This window comes from Castor canadensis, chromosome 8, assembly GCF_047511655.1.
Source record: "Castor canadensis chromosome 8, mCasCan1.hap1v2, whole genome shotgun sequence".
Taxonomy (NCBI): domain Eukaryota; kingdom Metazoa; phylum Chordata; class Mammalia; order Rodentia; family Castoridae; genus Castor; species Castor canadensis.
The window spans coordinates 119917931-119937870 of NC_133393.1; the positions used below are offsets into that span (position 1 = coordinate 119917931).

Genomic DNA, 19940 nt, shown 5'->3' on the forward strand with positions numbered 1-19940 from the left:
CTGGAGAATTAGTGACTAAGATTGAAAAAAAATCACATTTTTTTTGTGATCTCATTTTCTTCACCAATGTCAAAATATATGTTCTCATTCAATTTAAAAGGAAAAATAACATCTATTGAAAATATTTCTTAACTGTAACAAATGTTACATTTTATTTTTAACTGAAATAGTACTTATTTCTTCAAGAAAGTTGTTAATTAAGCATCTGTTTTGGGCCAAGCATTGTACTAGGCATAAAACAATCATCAAGATGGATATATTTGTTACCATAAGATATAGTTCTTGCTAGTATTACAGACAGGAACTTCAACCCCATTGGATACTGTACCTCCCTCTAGCTACTAGCCTATTTCCCTGCCCCTTGTGAAAGCAAAACTTCTCCAAAAACTTTCTTAGGCTGTCTCTAAAATATTTGCTTCCATCCTCTATTGACCTATACCAAAGAAGCTTTTACCCATTATTTTAGTAGAGTCAGGACCAACAATGACCTCTACACTGCTAGATACAATGGTTAATTTCTGGGTAACATCTTACCCCACCTATAAACACTGCACACACATAATCCTTCTTATTTTAGCTTACTCTGCTATGTTAGCCCCACTGTCTTTTGGTTTTCTTTCTGGCTTGTCTTTTTAACCTATAAATATTTGAATTACTGGGCAAATGACTCCTCAAACTTCACATCTTCACATCTCCCAGATGGCTTTAAATGTCATGTATATGTTGATAATTCCTATATTTATACATCTATCCTGAAGTTTTTTCCTTAAGTTCCAGAATTTTATATGTAGCTTCCAACTCCACCTTGTCATTTGGTGCCTAATAATTATCTGAGCATATCTAGAATCTATATTCCTGCTGGATAAAACCCTTTCCTCTTGTTGTCTTCCAAATCTCAGTAAATTGAGGCTTCATTCTTTCTGACTCTCAAACCAGATGCCAGCTTCATTTTCTGACTTTCTATATTTAATCTTCCATCAGAGTTTACTGGCTAGTCTTCCAAATGTATCCAGAATTTGATCACTTGACTGAACAATCCTTCTTGCCACTGCCCTGATCCCCTCCACCATCATCTCTGACCTGGATAGTGTTAATACTTTCTGACTAATCTCCCTGTCTTCTCTTTACCCACTAATACTAACATAGCAGACTGAGCTAACTAGTTGGATCATGTCACTCTTTCACAAAATCCCTCTTGTGGCTTAGTATATGACAGCGAAACCAAAGATAACAAGCCTCAACCTTATTCATCCTGCTCCCCACTTTTCTGACTTCATCTCTTACCACCCTTACCTTTGTTCACTCTGCTCCAGCTACACTGCCTCCATTGCCATTCCTCAAACACTTTTAGAACATTATTGGCTTAGGGTGTATACACTTGCTATATTTACTATGTCAGAGCCATTCTTCCCAGTTTTCTTCATAGCTATTCCTCAATTCCTTAAAGACCCTTTTTTAAAACATGCAGATTTTCCTGTTCCTCTGTATAAAAAAAAAATCCCCTCCTCCACTTCCTCTGGCCCTCTCATATCCATAATCCTGTTTCCAGATTCATCAGACCTTTTATAGTTATATGAAGTACTTTGGATTTGCTTGTTTACTTACTACTGTCTTCCCTTACTCCATCCCACTACAGGAAAGCTCAGAAGAACCGAGGCTGTCTCCATTGTGTTCAGTATTGCATCTCCAGAGCTCCAACCAGGGCTTGCACACAGTAAGCACTCAGTATTTTTTAAGTCATGACTGAATGGATTTACAAAAGCATATTACAAGGTGTTTAGAAAATATAAAACAGAAGGCTCTAACATCCGCTAAAGGAACAAGGAAGATTTCCTGAGGAATCTCAATCCTGAATGCTAAAATGGACAAACAGGAATTTGCTTGGAAAAAGAAAGAAGAAAAGAGCTTTCTCAAGAGAACTACAGTGCCAAGACTCTGAGTTCATTCATTCAACAAACATTTATTAAACATCTGCAATGTACCAGGCTGTGTTCTAAGCACTAGAGACAAAAGTTGTAGAGAGAAAAGCCTACATATAAATAAATATTTGGCATATGGTCAGTTAATAAAAATGCTACAAAACAAATTAAGTCGGGACAGAGAATAAAAAAAGATGGCATGGGGGAAAATTTTTATTTATTTGTTTATTGGTACTGGAAACTGAACCTAGGGCCTTGTGCATGCAAGTACACAACCACTTGAGCTATGCCTCCACCTCAGAAAGAAGCTTTAGGTGGTAGAAAACACTACTGAGGATGTAGTAGGTTATTATCTCAATAAATAATAGAGAACAGCAAACTCAAGAAGAGGAGGTTAGATTTATAAAAAGGAAGAACTCAAAATACTGGCCTTGTAAAGGGATGGGAAGGGATGGAGAAGAAAACATGGACCCAATTCTAGAAAATATGGTAGGCCAGCAATACTAAGAATGTTGGGCAATGGGAGGCCACTGAAGATTTTAATGCAAGGGATGACATGACCAGATTAATATCTCAAGAATATGAAATAAAATACACCTGACCATTTTGATATTCAATGTCATTTCAGAAATAAAGTTATAGTACAGCATCAGTTAAAATGAAATTGGTGCTACCTAAATGGTTTTTCTTTGCTGAGTATGAGTACATAGAGATAAGTATTGTAAATGGAAGTTCTATTTTTTTTAATTTGAGCATGAAATTTAATTTTATATTTTTAAAAATCTTTCAGCATTCTTCTCTCATGTTTTAGTGATCTTTTTCAAATTTGCCTGTTATTATTTCAGTCATGTGTTTACTTAATAGTTTCTATCTTTTACAGTACATACATTTCTTCTCAGCGCTAGGAATTCAATTCAGGGCCTTGAGCTTGCTAGGCAAGCCCTGTATACTTGAGCTGCACCCCAGCCCTTTTTAGTTTTGTTTCTCAAATAGGCTCTCAGTCTTTTGCCCAAGCTGACCTGTGACTGATTATCTCCACCTTATCAGTATTTGGGATTACAGGTAAGTAGCACCCACCATGCCCAACTTACAATGTACACTTTTAATCAGGATAAATGTGCTTATGTTATAACCGCTAATTTCTTCTATATCAATATCTTTACATTGTTCAAACATGCTCTCTTCCCTCTGAATTTCTGTTCCCTCAGCCTGAAACACAGAGCTTCTTCACTCACTGGTTTTCCCATGAGCATTAACACATTCCAATGTTCCACCTCTGTCTCAGGAGTTTTTCATGTTTAGTTGTGAGCACATCTTTGTCAGGGTCATTTGACAAAGACCCAATGTAACCAGATGTTCTTTGAGCATGCTGGCTTTCACATTGCCCCCTCCAGTCTGCCCTAGCCTCGGACTCTGTATGTAAGTTTCTTGAGCGATGGTTTCCTGATCCTCATGCGGGGCATGTAGTCAACCTCAAACTGAGTAATGTAGTTTGATTTATGGGCACAGTGCAGATCTCAGGTCTCACCTCTAGTTCTTGCACTGCCCCAGCCATGGGGCTTGTTTGCAAGAATGGGACCACCTCTGCCCTTTTCATCTCCCTCCCTCTACTTCTACCAAAGTGTCAGCACAGCTCACAACCTTACCATTCCAATCTTTATTTTCCTCTTAATTTCTACCACCTGGAGATTACACTTCATTTGCAGGCTAAGACATAGATGGGTTTTTAATTATTAAATTTCATCTGGCACACCTTGATGTTTGTAATGGGAGAGGTTCTGTGTTAGCTCAGTCAGTCATATTATAGATTCACCTAAATTAGTCTCTAAATTGGATTTTAATTTGAAATATGAGCAATAACATTAAAGAAAGTCTGCATAACAAAATAGTGGCTCAGGTGTGAAAATAAGTACTAAAAATTAAGCAGACTGAAAAAAATGCTTTCAAAGTCTGTCTTCTCAACTAGGAACACAATTTCTTACTCTGCTAGGTAAGCATGTATGTGGCTCATGGAGGATGAGTTAACTTTGCAAAACAGTAGTAATTAAGAACATAGAAACCCATCTCAACAGAGATGAGAGATGAGCACAGCATGGGAAGAAGAGGTAACAGGTACTAGACAAGTAAGAAAAACTCAGCAAAAAGATCTTTTTAACAAATTGCTATAAGGGCAAATGTGACCTGGCATGAGAATATAGCTCCTCCCCTCTGAAAGTAGCAAGTACTCAACAGACTTCCGCTGGGTGAGAAACAATGCATCAGAGTGTAAGATCATTACAACTAGGTGGAAAAACCTTGTGTGTCAGGGGTGAGGTGAGAGAAAAGAGGCAGGAAATTTTCCTGGCTCCAGAATCTGATGCCAATACTATCAGAGGTCTTCTACCACTTGGGAGGGATAGAGAACTTTCCCACATAAAACCCTCCAAAGAGAAGCAAGACCAATAGCAAAGTTCCATCTCTGAAACTGAGAACTCTGAGACCCAAACACGTAGGACTGCGGCTGGGTCCTAAGACTGAGGCTGGGTCACGCAAACAGAGAAATCGCCTTGTGCCTCACCACCAGGTTAGTAAGAACCAAGTAGAAAACAATAGTAATCTGCCCCTGGGAGAAAGTAGAGGACAAAGAGAGCAGACCCCTTTGTGATAGGTGCACAGTCAAGACTGAAGGCCGAGGATGGACCTTCCTCAACTAATTAAGTTGAAAGTAAATAAAATACACTTTCTCTTTTGCAATTTTTATTTTTAAAAATTTTTTAAAACCAGTGGCCAACGGTAAATAGTTTAGATATTGTGTACCAAATAGTCTCTGTCTCAACACACTGCTCTGCAGTTATAGTGTGAAGGCATCCACGGACAAACTGTCAATAAATGAGCATGGTGTGTTCCAATAAAACTTTACTTATGGACACTAGAATGTGACTTTAATATAAGTTTAATGTGTCATAAAGTCTTATTCTTCTTTTGAGTTTTTCAACCATTAAAAATGTAGAAATGATGCTTATGTCACAAGTTGAATTTGGTCTGGAGGTTGTAGTTTGTGAACTCTGGCTTAAAGCAAAATTAGTAGTAACAAATTATGAGTTCATTGCGTAGGTGTAACAGTAGCACAAGAGATGGGAGGGAGAAACTGGAAGTATACTTTTGTATATAAACAGTATTAATTTAAAGAAGACCATGGTAAATTAAAGATATATAAGCCCTAGGGTCATCACCGTAAGCAATAAAGTTAAACATATGGCAAGATAAGCAAAGGCTTCTATCAGCAGTAGATGAGTTAAAGTATTATTTGAATATAAGGCAATGATTCATTAGAACTTGGGATATTTGTCATTTACAAAGAGAAAAATCTCAGCTTGAATATATTCAAGAAAAATTTTTAGGAAAAAAATAATTAAATGTATTTTCTTTTAAAGCTCTGAAGATAATGGAGAGTGATCCAAGAGAAGATTTTCAAAACTTGTTAGTACATGAAACATGACTAAATACAGAGGAGAAAATATGAAGGCAAGAGGGAAAACAGGAATACATTTATTTACTTACTTATTTATTTATTCATTTATTTATTTTAATACTTTATTTTTATTATTGTTGTACTAGGGGTACGTTGGGACATTTACAAAATTTCTTACTACATACCATAATTGAGTTCACTACCTCCATTGTTCTCCTTTATCCCCCTCTCCCTAATCCTGGAATAGTTTCAACAGGTCTCATTTTCCCACTTACATACATGTGTACAGAATATTCCTACCATATTCACCCACTTACCCCCTCTCTCCTTATATCCCTCCTTCCACTAGTACTCACCTCCAAGACAGGACCTGTTTTACTTTCCTGTTCTCAAAATGGGCATTCTTTAATGTGTATCCATGTGCAGTTACCTTGTCTATGGCTAATGTGTTCAGCTACTTAGGACAGAGGATTGCTAAGGCTACAATAGTGTGATGATTGAAACACTATCTTAGCTCTAGCTATGCTATTGTCTGAATATTTGTGTCCCTCCAAAATTCATGTTTTGAAACCTAATCAACAAGGTGAGATTTGGGATATGATTAAGGTAGGAGAAGCACAGCCTCCACAAATGAGATTAGTATGCTAATAAAGAGTCCCCAGAAAGCTGCCTTGCTATTTCTACTACGTGAGGACATAGCAAGTGGGTAACATCTATGAACCAGGGAAACAGTTCCTAACCAAACACTGAATCTGCCAGTACCTTGATCTGAAAATTTTCAGCCTCCAGACTGGTGAGCAATGAATATCTACTGTTTATAAGCTACCCCATTCATGGTGTTCTGTTATAACAACTTGAATAGAATAAAGACAGATTGCTATAACAAAACACCAACAAAGAACCTTAAATTATTTCTCATAGTTGGAGAGACTAGGAATTCCAATATCAAAGTGACAGCAGATTTGTCTTGGTGACAGTCCTCTTCTGGCTCACAGTCAGCAGCCTTCTGACTCTGTCCACACACAGGGAAGGAAGGATTCAACATAACATGTACTCATCTTAACATTTTCCTATTGGTACTAATCATTTGGATGCCAAGCTGGTAGTATTTGAAAAATGTGTGACATCAAAAGAAATTAATGTCTGCATGGCCACAAAATATATCTTTCATCAGATGTATGTGTTTGTCAACCTTAACTAAATAAAATAGGCCTGAGAAGCTGGAGTGATGCAAAACTTCCCTTTGAGCTATCAAAAGAAGGCTTTCAAAATCTATTGAGAAGCATACATCAAGCTTTACTGCCTTATTTGTGTTGTCTTCCACTATTCATTTACACAAAACCCACTTTTCTAGAGCACATACACTGTACTATAAAAGAAAACAAAAAAAAATTCTTGATGCCTAAGTCAAAAAAAGTTAAAAATGAAAATTTTGGCTTAAAGAAGTAAGCATCAGTTATCTGTAAATTTTACTGAGGTAGAATACCTCTTCCACATTTAATACTAGACAAATAGATCACTTGGGCCAGTGAAATCCATATTAAATCCCCCAGGGCATGTATTTTAATGATGATGGGTAAGCAGAGTGTGTTTATACCCTTCAGGGCATTTAGAACTAATATTGGAGGAAAAAATAAAGATGCTACAATTTACTCCTTATGCCTAAAATTCAGGTTATTCTTTTTCCCTCTTCCCACTTGGAGGCAATGACTGTAGAGAATGGGAACTTGGTGAATGATTACCACTTTTTCGCTCCCTTATATGAGCCTGTCAAAATTCCAGATCTATAAAGAAGTTTTGTGTGTATTACACATCACTGAAAGGTAATCTGAAGGTCACAGTCATTATCTCACTAGTACAGCCTGGGGAGGTGGACCAGAATATGGCCAGAACCTTCCAACTGAAGGGACTTTTTTCACCTTTAGTACTAAGAAACTAACAACAGTTATAAACAATGAGCACAACCATTTAAGTGCCTGCTATTTTCCAATAATTGTGTTGGATTTTTAAAGTATTTAAAGTAGTCTTTACTAACATTAGTAAAGTATTTATTCCTTTTATAAGCACATGTCACTTTTCCTGGTGCCACATGCTCTCCTCTTTTGCTTCTTACCTGTGTGTCCTTTGAAAGCTTTGCATGCATCTCTGCCTCTATTGTTCCTTACAAGTTCATAAATTCATGTTCTTCCGAGTATATTACAGACTATGCACTTATTATTCTTGATAGTGTAGCTTGAGCCCAAGATATCAAGAATCAACCAGTTTGAATTCCAATCCCTTTTATTTGGCCTCTTCATGCCTCAATTCCCAACTCTTCAAAAGAATAATAGTACCTACCATATAAATTTAATTTAGGATTAAGTGAAAGGAAATATGGAAATCACTCCTAGTATTCAATAAGTGCTCAACGTATGTGAGCTGTTGTCATAATACTCAAAATACATTCTCATGAATTGTCTTTCTTCTTCTCTAGACTGTTAGTTCTATCCTATTCCTTGACTTAATACCTGGAATACAGTAGGCTTTCACTTTTTTTCCTTAAATGGCAAAATGAAGTAAAGAAAAATCAAAGAAATAGATCACTAAAATGCATTAAATATTTCTGTAAAAGGATAAAAGAAATAAAGTGGAGAAAATAAGCAATATTCTAAGCTTCCATAGATAGTAAGTGGCAGAAATGCAACTTGAATTCATATCTGCTTAAATCTGAAAACTGTGCGCTTTTCATTTATTTATGGGGAAAATTGGTGGATAGCCAATTACTATTAAGCACTTCCTACAGGAGTGGTGATGTTTTAAGCTTGTGTGTGTGTGTGTGTGTGTGTGTGTGTGCACAAATGTATTATCAATTTACTTTTACATCAACCTTATGTAGTGGAGATTAATATTTTCAATTTTGCAGAGAAAAATTAAAGTGCAAAGAGAATAGTAACAGATCAAGGATACATAGATAGTGATTTAGATAGGTCAAGGTCATATGGTTAAGACTAGGCAGGGATAGATTGGATTGGGATCCAGCAATCTGGACTGAGAACTACTACCTCTTATTGCCTCATGTTTGCTTCTCTCAGCATCATCTGATGCTTTACAATTAAACAGCACTAAACACAGGAGCCAAAAATCACTCTTTAGTTTCCCCTCTGAACTACTATTTAGTACACTTTTGATGTCTGTATATAGTCAACCCATGTTAAGAAAGAAGACCACTGAACAAACTCTAAACAATTATTGAACAATTTACTGCAAGTCTGCTTTACAACAAATTTTACAATTTGCCACTCACCTTTTGAGTGCACAATTTCCATCAACAGGATGTTTACTAAATTCCAGAAGGTGCCAGTTCTAAGTTCCAAAAGAATAAATGTGGGAATGTTTTTCTTAATAAAAATCTGTCACTTTATATCCCCTGCTCAGATTCCTAGTTTTACCCCATGGAACTATGCAGTATTTGAAGACAAACTAGTAATTTATTCAGCAAATATTTGAGCACCTATCTTTGAAGCACCAGGATAGGCAATAAGTATATAAAATATGTTTTTAGGGTGACAGTCATGTAAAAGAAAAATTTCAACCTCCTGTGATGTGTTGTAACAGAAGTATTAAGATGTGTTACCAAGGCATCAAGAAATAAGTGATTCAGGGAAAGGGTTGTCAAATTAGCTGTGTACATAGAAAACTTTTTGTTTGGACCTCCAGACACCTCCAAATGCTTCTGCTGCTGGAGAATCCCAAAATAAGCATGGTCACCACATTGTAGCCTGAAGGAAGCCAAGCATTCTCTGTCCTTGCCTCTGGTAGTAGAGGAGGAACACATGGCATCCAGCACTCAGAGAAGAAATAATTGTTGAGAGAAAATAATTGTTGAGAGATTACTATGTGTCAGACCTAATCTGAAAAATTTTATATATTAAATCACCTAAGTCAACAACTCTACATCTGCAGTGTTATTTTTAAGATACGAAAACCGAGCTCAAAACAGTCAACTTTTGCTGACGTTGTAGAGCTGTAAAGTAGAAAAGCTAGGATCCAAACTCAGGTATGATGGTTCTGGAGGGCCTGTAAGTAGCACCATTTGGCTTCCTAAAGAAGACAGCAGTCCTCAAGTGATGCAGAACACAATAGAAACTGAACCAAAATAGTATTAGAATGTCACTTAACAGTTTGCACAGTATTTGCTATCCATGAGCTCATCTTACCTTTACAGCACTCTTGTAAAATAGAGTTCTATTCTATGACCATTCTACGACTTCTGTATCTTTCCCTTCTTCTCTTTCTATGTTCTGATGATTTCATTCCATTGATTGAATTCACCAAGACTATAATCTTTGCACTTGTTCATTCCTCTTCTCCAAATGATCTTCTCCTAGATCTTTACACAGCTGTCTCTGCTCTAAGATCACCTCCTCAGGGAACACTTTTCCTTGTGTAAGTTGCTCTCAGTCCCACTTCTCTGTGTACTTTTCTTCTCTGGACTTAATGCTTTCTGAAATCATACTATTAGTTCAACCATTTAACTGCTTTGAATGCCTACCCTAACTGAATCATAAGCATTGCCACTATCAGAGAGCTTGTCTCTCTTGTTTGCTTCTTCACCCCCATCCCTAAATATATAGTAGCTGTATTATGTAGTAGGCACTGAAAAATATTAACTTCAGTTTATTTGTACTTTTTTGTATTGCAAATTAATTTTCCATCAAATTTCTTAGCTTATTATTTGTATATAAAAATTATTTGGATATAGATTTGTTGATTTGTGATAGCAATGATTGTATTGCCTTCACATATGCCTTTTAAGAGCTTTTCACTTGGTCACTGAATAATTGGAAAATGAAAATTTTGACAGTTCCTTGTTTATATTTTATTACTTTTTAAAAATCTTATTACATTGTTAAATCATTTTTATACTGATCTGGAGCTTAAGTATAATGCCATGTCTTTCACCTCTAAATATAACATTTGACATTGCCATCAGATAGCTAGTCCTTATCATGTTAAGGAAGTCCCCTACTTACCAGTTACTAAAGGTTGCATGATGTAAAAATCAGATATTAATGTTACCTTTCATCATATGACTGTATCAATATGTAAGGAGATGATATCATTTCATCCTTGAATCTATTAATATAAAGAATTACAGTAAAATGTTTCCTAATGTTGGGGCTGGTGGAATGGTTTAAGTGGTAGAGTGCCTGCCTAGCAAGCATGAGGCCCTGAATTAAAGACCCAGTTCTGCAAAAAGAACGAAAAATGCTTTCTAATGTTGAAGTGTCCTGCTTTCTTGAAAGTCAGTGGTTCTCAACTGGATGAGGTAACACTGCCTCCGAAGGGAGGATCTGGACATTCATTCACTTAATGTTCTCAGTTAACGCAACGACTGATGAGTGAGACTTAGGTTGGCATTTAGTGCCTGGGAATTAAGAGTTCCAAATCTCCCACGTGACAGATGAGTTTAGTGCCCCAATTAGCAATGGTATCTCATATGAGAAGTATTTGTAGCTGAGAGTATGACAGTTTTTCATCATGCTTTAAAGCTTTATTAATAGGATTAATGTGCCCACCTGGAGTGACTCCTAATTTTGAGTAATTCTAACATTTTAAAAATAATCTTTTTTTAAATATTAGTGTTTTATTACATTATTAGTATTAAACAGTTTTAGATTTAATTTTAAGGAGATTGATATTCTTATATTTTGATAATTTAATCACACAGCTGATTGTGACTTTATTAAATAAAATCCCTATATTTTCCAAGTCAACTCTTAAACCAGATTGTTTCAATCATACACCAGTACCATCAGTATGACCCTAATCACATTCTAATGTGATTCAGTCTAATGAATGAAGGCTATATTCTATCCACTAACTCTTATCTATTTTATTATAGCCAGACATTCAAACTAGGTACAATTTTAGAATACTGATTTTGTTGGCCAAACTATTTTCTATTTTCCAAGCTCTATGCCACCAGTAAATTAGATTAACATGGAATCTATGGAGTGCATCCCAATTATTGATGACAATGTTGAAAATGTCTAAGAATCAAACATTCTTGGAGCAGAGTTTCAACCACAAAAATCCACTTCACATACCTCCACATTTTCAACAAGGCTTCCCTCAAACTAATGGTGCCATGGGTATTGACTATGGTTATAGCATGCATCTAAAATTTGACAAGGTCTATTCTCAGAGATCCCATGGGCCACCATTTTCTTTTCTAAATGCCATTACCCCATTCTTTTATATATGTGTCTTATACTTTTCTCCTAAGAGGCGACAACAAATAAAGTGGTCTATCATTTCCTAAAACATCTTTTTCACCTTTTAGAAAGCCTGTTTATTTGTCCAACAGCCACTACCACTCTGCTCTAATTTTCCTCAAAAAATCAGTTCCAGCAGTTCCTCAGCCATGTTGCCTGATTCTTTCCTTACTATTCAGTAGACTTGGCTATCACTTGACATCTATTTCCCCTGTGTAACTTGGGGATCTAAGTGTTAGGAACATTCTGAACTCTCATTATTCTATCCTTTTTTGGTAAAAATTATTCTTTGATGGAAAAATGTACAGAATGTCTTATACTAAAAAGCAATTACCACCACACTGCGCAAGTAAACAAAAGGAGCAAAACCAGGCGGACTTGAAATAGCTGCAGTGTTTCTAGAAATTACCACTAGTTTAAGTTAGAAGCTCGAGTTTTCTAACATGGATAGAAGCTGAGTACAGCTTCAAAATATGTTTCAAACACATGTGATTTTTTTCAAAGTGGTCTTTGAGCCTATTTATTCTTTTTAAGCAAGTCTTCAAATTTAACTATCTCATGATTAAATAAAACTCAATCATAAAAATACTTTATCACATAGATTAGAAGTAAAGCATTGGTGGAATCAATATGATTTTTTAAGGTATATTCACATTTGCCAACACAGAGTGATTTCAAAATAAATCCATTTTAACTTGTTTATCAGGTCATAATTCTATCATTCAATGATTTATGGTTTTAAAAAATAAAACCTCTTGTGTGTTTGGTGTGGGGTGTGTGGATTCTATAGCCTCCTCTCCACGTTTAAAAATTCTTTAACTGTATTCTGAGATTAGCTGTTTTGTTCAATCACCAATTAAAACAGCAGGATGAATGCAGGTAATGGATATAGGACTACGGATGTCAACAACTCCTCACATCCTTTTTTTGGCCCTGGAGAACTCTTCACTTGCTCAGCTACACACATGCACTTCTCCCCTCCCACACACACAAGGGAAAAGTGACAAAGTAGCCACTGCTTTTACATTATTTTATGTTGGAAAGGATAGCATTAGAATTACCTCATAATAGCTAGTTCGCGTATCACTTTTATCCATTCATTTATTAAATCAATCAACAGATATGAAAAGTGTGCCAACAATGTGCCACACAAAGCACTGAGCCCCACATAAACAATCCAACCTAGTTGCTCACCTGATGAAGAATAAATCCTGACAGACAGATGTCAGGATTAACTGTCTGCAAGAGATACACATTTCATGTGCATATGACATAATCCAAAATACACAGATCATCTTGTCAGTTGGTATTACACCCTAAGCATTCCTTTTCACCTACTAAATAGCCAGGACCCCCTATTGATCCTTGAAAAAGCATCCCAGAAGCAAATGCATTAATTTCACAAGTGATAGGATCACACCAAAAAAGTTCAATAAAAATAATTTTACATGTTTATTGGAGCTTCCAGAAAATATGAGAAAGCAAACAACAATATAGCATTGAGGAACATATTGGTAAACACATCTGATTGCTGATGTTAGGAGGCTCAATATAGAGATATAAAATACAGTCAGCCTGTAGCTTCCCCCTCCCCAATTAAGACCACCAAGGCATGTGACTTTAAAACAATCTTTTAAAAACTTAATTTTTATTTTCCTTCTTCCTTATCTATTTTTCCTGTCCAAAAAAAGAAAAAAATCTAACAAGGAGCAAGAGAAGGAGCAAGCCCCTTTGGACTGTGAGCAAAAGCAATTTTCAGGCAAATACAGATTTTATAAAAACTGGTGAATACAGCTGAGTAGAAAAGCTACAGGCTGCCCAAGGCTTGAATTGGAAGATACATGAAGTAATAAGCTCTGCACGCCTTGAAAAGTGAAAAGGAAAAAGAGAAAAATGTTCACGTATCACAGTTCTACAAAAACTGTGGCACCCATGGAATTCTCGATGGCATTCGAGTTTTCTCATTTTTTTCCCAATAAAGTTGAAATTCATAAAACAAAAACTATTGGTTTTACATTAGAATTTTTAAAAAACAAAAAAGTTTGATTTCTTTTTCTAAAAAAAGGAAGTACACTAAGATTAGTTTAATCAATATTTTAAATTACAATTTAGAGATGCCAAGAAATAAAGATTTCCACTTCCATTTTTGCAACTTATCCAAATTGAATTTAGATCACAGAAACGTGAGATGATAGTAGTACCAAGATTTTACCTGACATAACACACAGAATGTAAATTACTGATCCTGTTATCAAATACCAATTACATAATTTTAATTAATTAGTAGAAATGTTTAATTATTATCCATTTTTCTCCATGACTTTGTTTTGACTTATTCCATTACAGATCATGAGTTTTTAAAAGCCATTTAGCTTAAATCTATGGGGAAAAGGTAAGCAAAAGTGGAATTTCGGAGAATTCTTTTACATTATCTTTTCTGACCTTGAAAGAGAAATGAAGGAGAGTTGGAGCTAATGTACTTAACAAAGTGCCTAAAACCACACAGTCTTCAGTACAGTGCAGCATTTCCATGCTGTTTAAAATGAAGGTATTAAGTATCATGGGTTGCACTCTGTTTTGTTGCCCTGAGTTTAGCTGAAGGTCATTCCTGGTTTTAGAGATTAAAATCTGGGCAAACTGATCGGTGGTGTCAGGAAGAAGTGCTGTGAGCGTTTTAATGTCTGGAAGAGAAGAATTTCACACTAATCCCCTTATCAGCGTCTTCACTATGCCACAAGGGTAAATTACATGGACTACTTCCTACACTACTGTGGAGCATAAAATATGAGACATCTCATATCATGACCACTCTTATTCGATGTGTAGGTTTATACAGAGAGACATGTAAATTACAATGCTCAATGCATCTTTGAAAATCTAATTATAGTATCTGATGTTTTAGCTCCATAATAAAAAGATGAAAAGTAATCTGTAGATTTCCTTGACATATATAACCAAATTTCTACCCCAGGATGCATACTTAGGGTATAATTATTTCCTGGTAGTTTTAAATTTTTGATCACTTTCTTGGTTATATTAACCAGATGTTAACCAAGGTGTAAATACAGAACTGCTGTTATGTACACTCTTCCCCCCTCTAGATGCTTTTCCTAAGGATCATATTAATACATCAAGACTAAGTTTAAATCTTGTTTCTCAGTGAATCTCCCCTGACCAACTAGACCCTGACCAAATAGGCCTTTCCCTATTGTTCTCTGTCCAGATAACATGCTTATTTTTCTTCAGGGCACTATGTATCTTCAATCAATCTAAAATCCTAGTTATGAGTCACCTCATGTAGACCCTCACTACCAACTTCACACATCCCGTTTTCTCCCACTTTTCCCTCTGCTCACTTTTTCACACTGGCTGTCTTGACATTCTAAGGATGCCCACAGAAGTTCTTCCTCTTGAGAATATTCCCCAAATACCTGCAAAATTTGCTTCCTTGATTTTCTCAGATCCTCCTCAAATGTCACCAACTCAGGAGCTTCTCCCTTGACTAATATGTCTAAGACAGCAGCTCTCTTTACTCTCTTTTATCCAGCTTATTTCTTTCCCTAGACCTTACAGTTGCATATGTTATATGTTCACTAGTGTTAGTGTTGCTGTCACTAGCACGTAAACACCATTAGATTTTATTTATGTTGCTCTTTAACATTGCCATAGTGATTAAAAGCGTTTGGCATAAGGCTGAGATTCAATACTTATTCATTTAATTAATTAATCTCTTATCATCTGTTTCCCCTCTTCTAAGGATCATACAAATAGAAACAGAAATTTTGTTTCTGATATTCCCATTGCCATCTTGTATATAACAGGTGATGCATGAATACTGAATGACTGGATGAATGAAGTGTTGCTTGTGTGGAAGTTTTTTGGTTTTTGTTTTTTTTTTCAATGTTCTCCAGTATCCCTTCATTATCATAAAAACTGGAATTATATCTGTTTAGCTTCTCAATATATACTGATCCCACAGAAGGGTTTGGCTTACTGTAGGCACGCAGTCAGTGAAGAATACAGTAAGCCCATCTTATTTGCAAACTTATTACATGCAATTTTGTCCAAGCATGATCAAAAAATAATAAATACATTAAAAAGAAACTTCAAAAGCAAAGCTTTTAAATTTAAAAATTTTTAAATTGTGCAGCTCAGTGGATGCTGAGCTCTCAATCATCCAGCGTTATCATCAATTGTATTTAAATGGTTGTATGATCTGCCCTTAATGTTGTGAAAATATGCCTCCCCAAAAGCAAATGGTGCCCAAAACACAAGGAAAAAGTTAATGTAGCTACTTTAAGTGATAAATTGAAATTTTCAGATTTCTTGAAAGCCAGCATGTCTTTAGTGGAACCCTGTGACATTACAGGAAAAGTGACTCAAATATCCACAATACAGTACTGAACTCAAAGGATCCTGAGCATTCATGGTTTTTCCTCAATGTTTGTCTTCTTGGAATCATTTACCCATGGAGATACCAAGGATCTATTATATTAAGGACTGGGGCCACAGTGAACAGGAACCTATTCTGTCTATAGACACTCAGAGGTCTACAGGGCTAGACTAATGTTTTGATTACAGATGGGAAAGAATTTAGGGCATCACAAAGCCATGAAAACCTTAAGTTACCCTGTTCATCTTTCCAGGCCCAGTCTGGATCATGAAAAAGTCTTGCTTCCCAGAGAAGATCCAAATAAGGAAGGTGCAGACTACTGAGACTCTTACTTTCATTCTGTATATTTTGAATTTGAGAAAAAATAAATCTTATTTTCAACCCAAAGCATTGACTTATTTGCTTAAAATCTTGCTCTGAAGATTTCTGATTTATAAGATTATGGGGCCAATGGGCAGTAAACAAGAAGAATAACCTTGAAAACATCTCATCACCACTTCTTTCATGTGCTCCATTTGTAAAATGAAGATACTAGAAAAAAAAAACAGTCCTAAAATCATACATTGTGTCTCTGAATTTCTGAGATGCTCTTGGGAGGCTTTTTGAAGCATCTTCTTTTCTTTTTCCCCTTTCCCACCTGCCACAATCCTGCTTGGTTAAAATCTGTAGCCTTGGTGAGCTACTGCTGCTGTTGAGAAGCCACCAAGAGTATAGAGAAAAGAAAGGCTTCTGATCTGTGTCATCTCTTATCATCCTTTGCGACACACAAATCTTGTAACTCCATGAATTGTACCTCAGTTAGCAACTAAATCTCAATAATTAATTAACAGTGCTTGAGTTATCACTGTCTTTAGTTTACTAGCACTGATCTACATTAAAGTTTTTATCCTATCTTGAGCCAGGGTCAGGGACAAGGGCAGGCATTATAGTTTCAAAGATGAATTCTGAAATGGTCTCTTCTCCATGGAGCTGCACCTATTGTGCAGACAATGCAACAAATGGTGATGAAAGCTTTAATGGGGTAGGCAAATTTAAAGCACACCAAAGTGTACAAAAGCAGCTTACGGTGATCTGAAAAATTTCCCAGTTGGTGGCCAAACACAGTCCTAATGTTAATTAATTGAACAATGGGCTGAAAATCCTTACAGTATCAGAATCATCCAATCCAAACTCCAGATGTAGCACAAAAGGAAACTGATGTCCAAAGAATTGAGCAGATTCAACTACAGTGAGAACTTTTTTTTTAAAGAAAACTTTTAGAATCCCTTACTTCATCAATTTAATGAGGAAATCAATTAATTAGTTATACAAAGTTATTAATCATATAAAGTAGAGAGGAAAATACTTATATTGATTTCATGTACAGAAGTGATGTCAATAACTCATCATTCCTAAGTTACAGAAGGTGTGAACTGATGGTGAATTCATTCAGATCCTTGTACAGTCTCACCCAATTTGCTTCCTAACCTACTGCATAGACCTAATCACAAGAGGACAGATACAGTTTGGATGTGAACAAGAATAAACTTTAAGATTAAATCTCGGTTTGTTTGGCACTTCCCTCTTAACTGAAGCAGTTAAGGGCTAAGATAAAACCCCCATAGCGAAATAATTTTAATAGTAGTAGTAGTAGTAGTAGTAGTAGTAGTAGTTGGATATGAAATTGTTCAGGTATGTTCTTGGAGTTTTTGCTCCTAACATAGTTGATTAACTTGAGATGTTTAATGACTGTAATTCAGTAATGGAACAATATAAGAGCTGATCATTTTAAAAGAGAAATACTTGGGAAATCCATAGTTTCTAATAGCTTGCCATCTGTTTGGCTCTTCCTGGCAATGGATTTATCCTGCTTAGTCCAGATGATGATATGGAGGGTGAAATCATGGATTACACGATGGATTTCTTGTGCTCTTTAACTACTGTTATTAATCTGCTACCTTGTAAATCAACATTTCCCAACATAAAATCATTAAAAAAATTATTCTCTTAACTCTTACTCCAAGTAAGTATGCTATAGGTATCACATAACATCTGATCTGGCACCAACAGCTTGAGTTAAAGTCACCCAGGATCGCTCCAAATTAAAAACCTCAAACTGAATTCACTGACTTTTCCACTCTACTCTCTGCAGGATGCTCTTTTGCCTTGCCCCCAGTCCAGGTTTATCCCCTGGACAGGGAAACGTTAGACCGACATGGACTAAATCATTTTCTTCTGAGCCCATCATTTCTAAATGGCTGCCCAGGTTCCTAAATCCGGCCGCGGCGGACAGGGACTAGCATTTGCCCTCTCTCTGCAGAGCCCTGTGACTCTAGCGCCTTCATAACTGGACGTCGGAAGCCAGAAAGGAAACTCAGAAACGCAGGGACAGGGTCAAGCCGGCACTAAGCACCGAAGAGCCCCTGATGGCCGCGAAGGACGGGTCGGTGGACTCGCGGAGGGGGCGAAAGGGGGCGAGGGGTCCTGGGAAGAAAGGCAGCACTATTTCCCATTCAACTCGAAAGGACAGGACGCACGGGGTCGCAGGTTAGAAGTTAAAAATTAACCCAACCTGCGCTTTGTCCCCGCGCCTCCGGCAGCCCGAACACCGAGGTGCCACTTAGCTGAGAAAGAACAAGGTTGGCCAGGGCGGGAGAAACAGAGTTGCTACCGCCCGGGATCTGCCAGCACAGAGAGCAACCAACGCGCTCCCCGCAGCAATTCGGGACTCAAAGCCTGGGCGAGCCGGGCTCGGTTCCCGCGACGCAGCGGCCCCGACCCGGCCAGGCTGCCGGTGCTCCGCGCTGCCCTTTCGGCAGAGGGCAGCTCCCCGCCGTGCGCCGGGCCACCCCGGGGAGCGCCCTGCCGCCCCTGGGTGGCCTCCTGGTCACCGGCGGCTGGACCACCGACCCTCGCCCGCCGGCGCAGGACAAACTTCCTTCCTTCCTCCTGGGCCCCCAGCCGTGCAGTTGGCAGGCGGCTTCCTCGCCATTCTTTTTGGGTCTCCAGCCTGGCGAGCTTCCTCTGCCCTTCACCAACCCCGAGCCCCGGGCGCCGAGCGGTCCCTGCGCATCCGCTCCAACAAAGCCGGCGGCCGGGAGCGACCCTGTAAGGGGCTGGGAGCCGCGGCGCGGACGCCAGAGCCCGGCGAACGCACCCTCGCCCGGGCGAGTGTAGCGGGAAGGGACAGCGGGGACGAGGCGGGGAGAGAAAGGAGAAGAAAGTGTCCTGCTCTGGGCGCGAACGCCTCCTTGGCTCGTCCTCGCTCTCCCTGCTCCACCCGCTGTCCCGATGGGACTTGGCAAGGCCACAGGGGGAAGCAATGGGGACGCCGTGGCCTGGCGGGCCAGCCGCTCCCTTACCTCTGTCCAGAGTAAGCGGCTGGACCACTGTCAATGTCGCCATGTCTGCCGTGGGAGCCGAAGTGACGCTCGGCTTCAGCATCAGCAACCGCTTGTAGTGAGAAAAAGAGGAGGAGACTGGGGGCGGGGGTGGAGAGGGAAGACGGGGAGGAGGGGGAGGCGGGGGAAGGCAGGAAGGTGGTGGTGGAGGAGAAGAAAGCTTGGGTGGGTTGGTGGCCAGATGGAGACGCAACTGTTCCGTGGTGCCAGAGCTTCAGACGTCGCGCGAAAGCGAGCAGGTATCCGAGAGAGACCGCATTGCCAGGCTCAGAGAAGGAAGGCTCTCTGCCAGAGAACTTTGCTCTTCCACCCCCAGGAGCGCTGGGTGGGTGTAACTGACGTGTTGCTTTCTTTCAACTTTCCTCAAATAAAATGGTCAGAATATGTAATGTGTGTCAGGTGGAAGACAGGAGATAGAGAGGGAGATGGACAGATGAGTTTTTTCAGATTAAGAGAAATTGTCAACCCAGTAATCCCATCCACTTTAGAGAGAAAATGCTTTTAAGTGTCAGAAATTTTGGTGTTTCATTGTAGCTGCTG

General features: G+C 38.2%; 1 protein-coding gene across 2 annotated transcripts in view; it reads right to left on the reverse strand.

Annotated features, from left to right (window-relative positions):
• Positions 1-19674, reverse strand: part of Lin7a (lin-7 homolog A, crumbs cell polarity complex component) — a 155506-nt gene extending 135832 nt beyond the window's left edge. The window contains exon 1 of one of the 2 annotated variants that reach the window (XM_074084027.1): positions 19362-19674. In XM_074084027.1, the coding sequence (XP_073940128.1) occupies positions 19362-19443 (82 nt within the window). In that variant the 5' untranslated portion in view covers positions 19444-19674. The remainder of the gene's footprint in view (positions 1-19361) is intronic. The other variant, XM_020173065.2, reaches the window with a different exon arrangement.
• Positions 19675-19940: the final 266 nt, after the last annotated feature.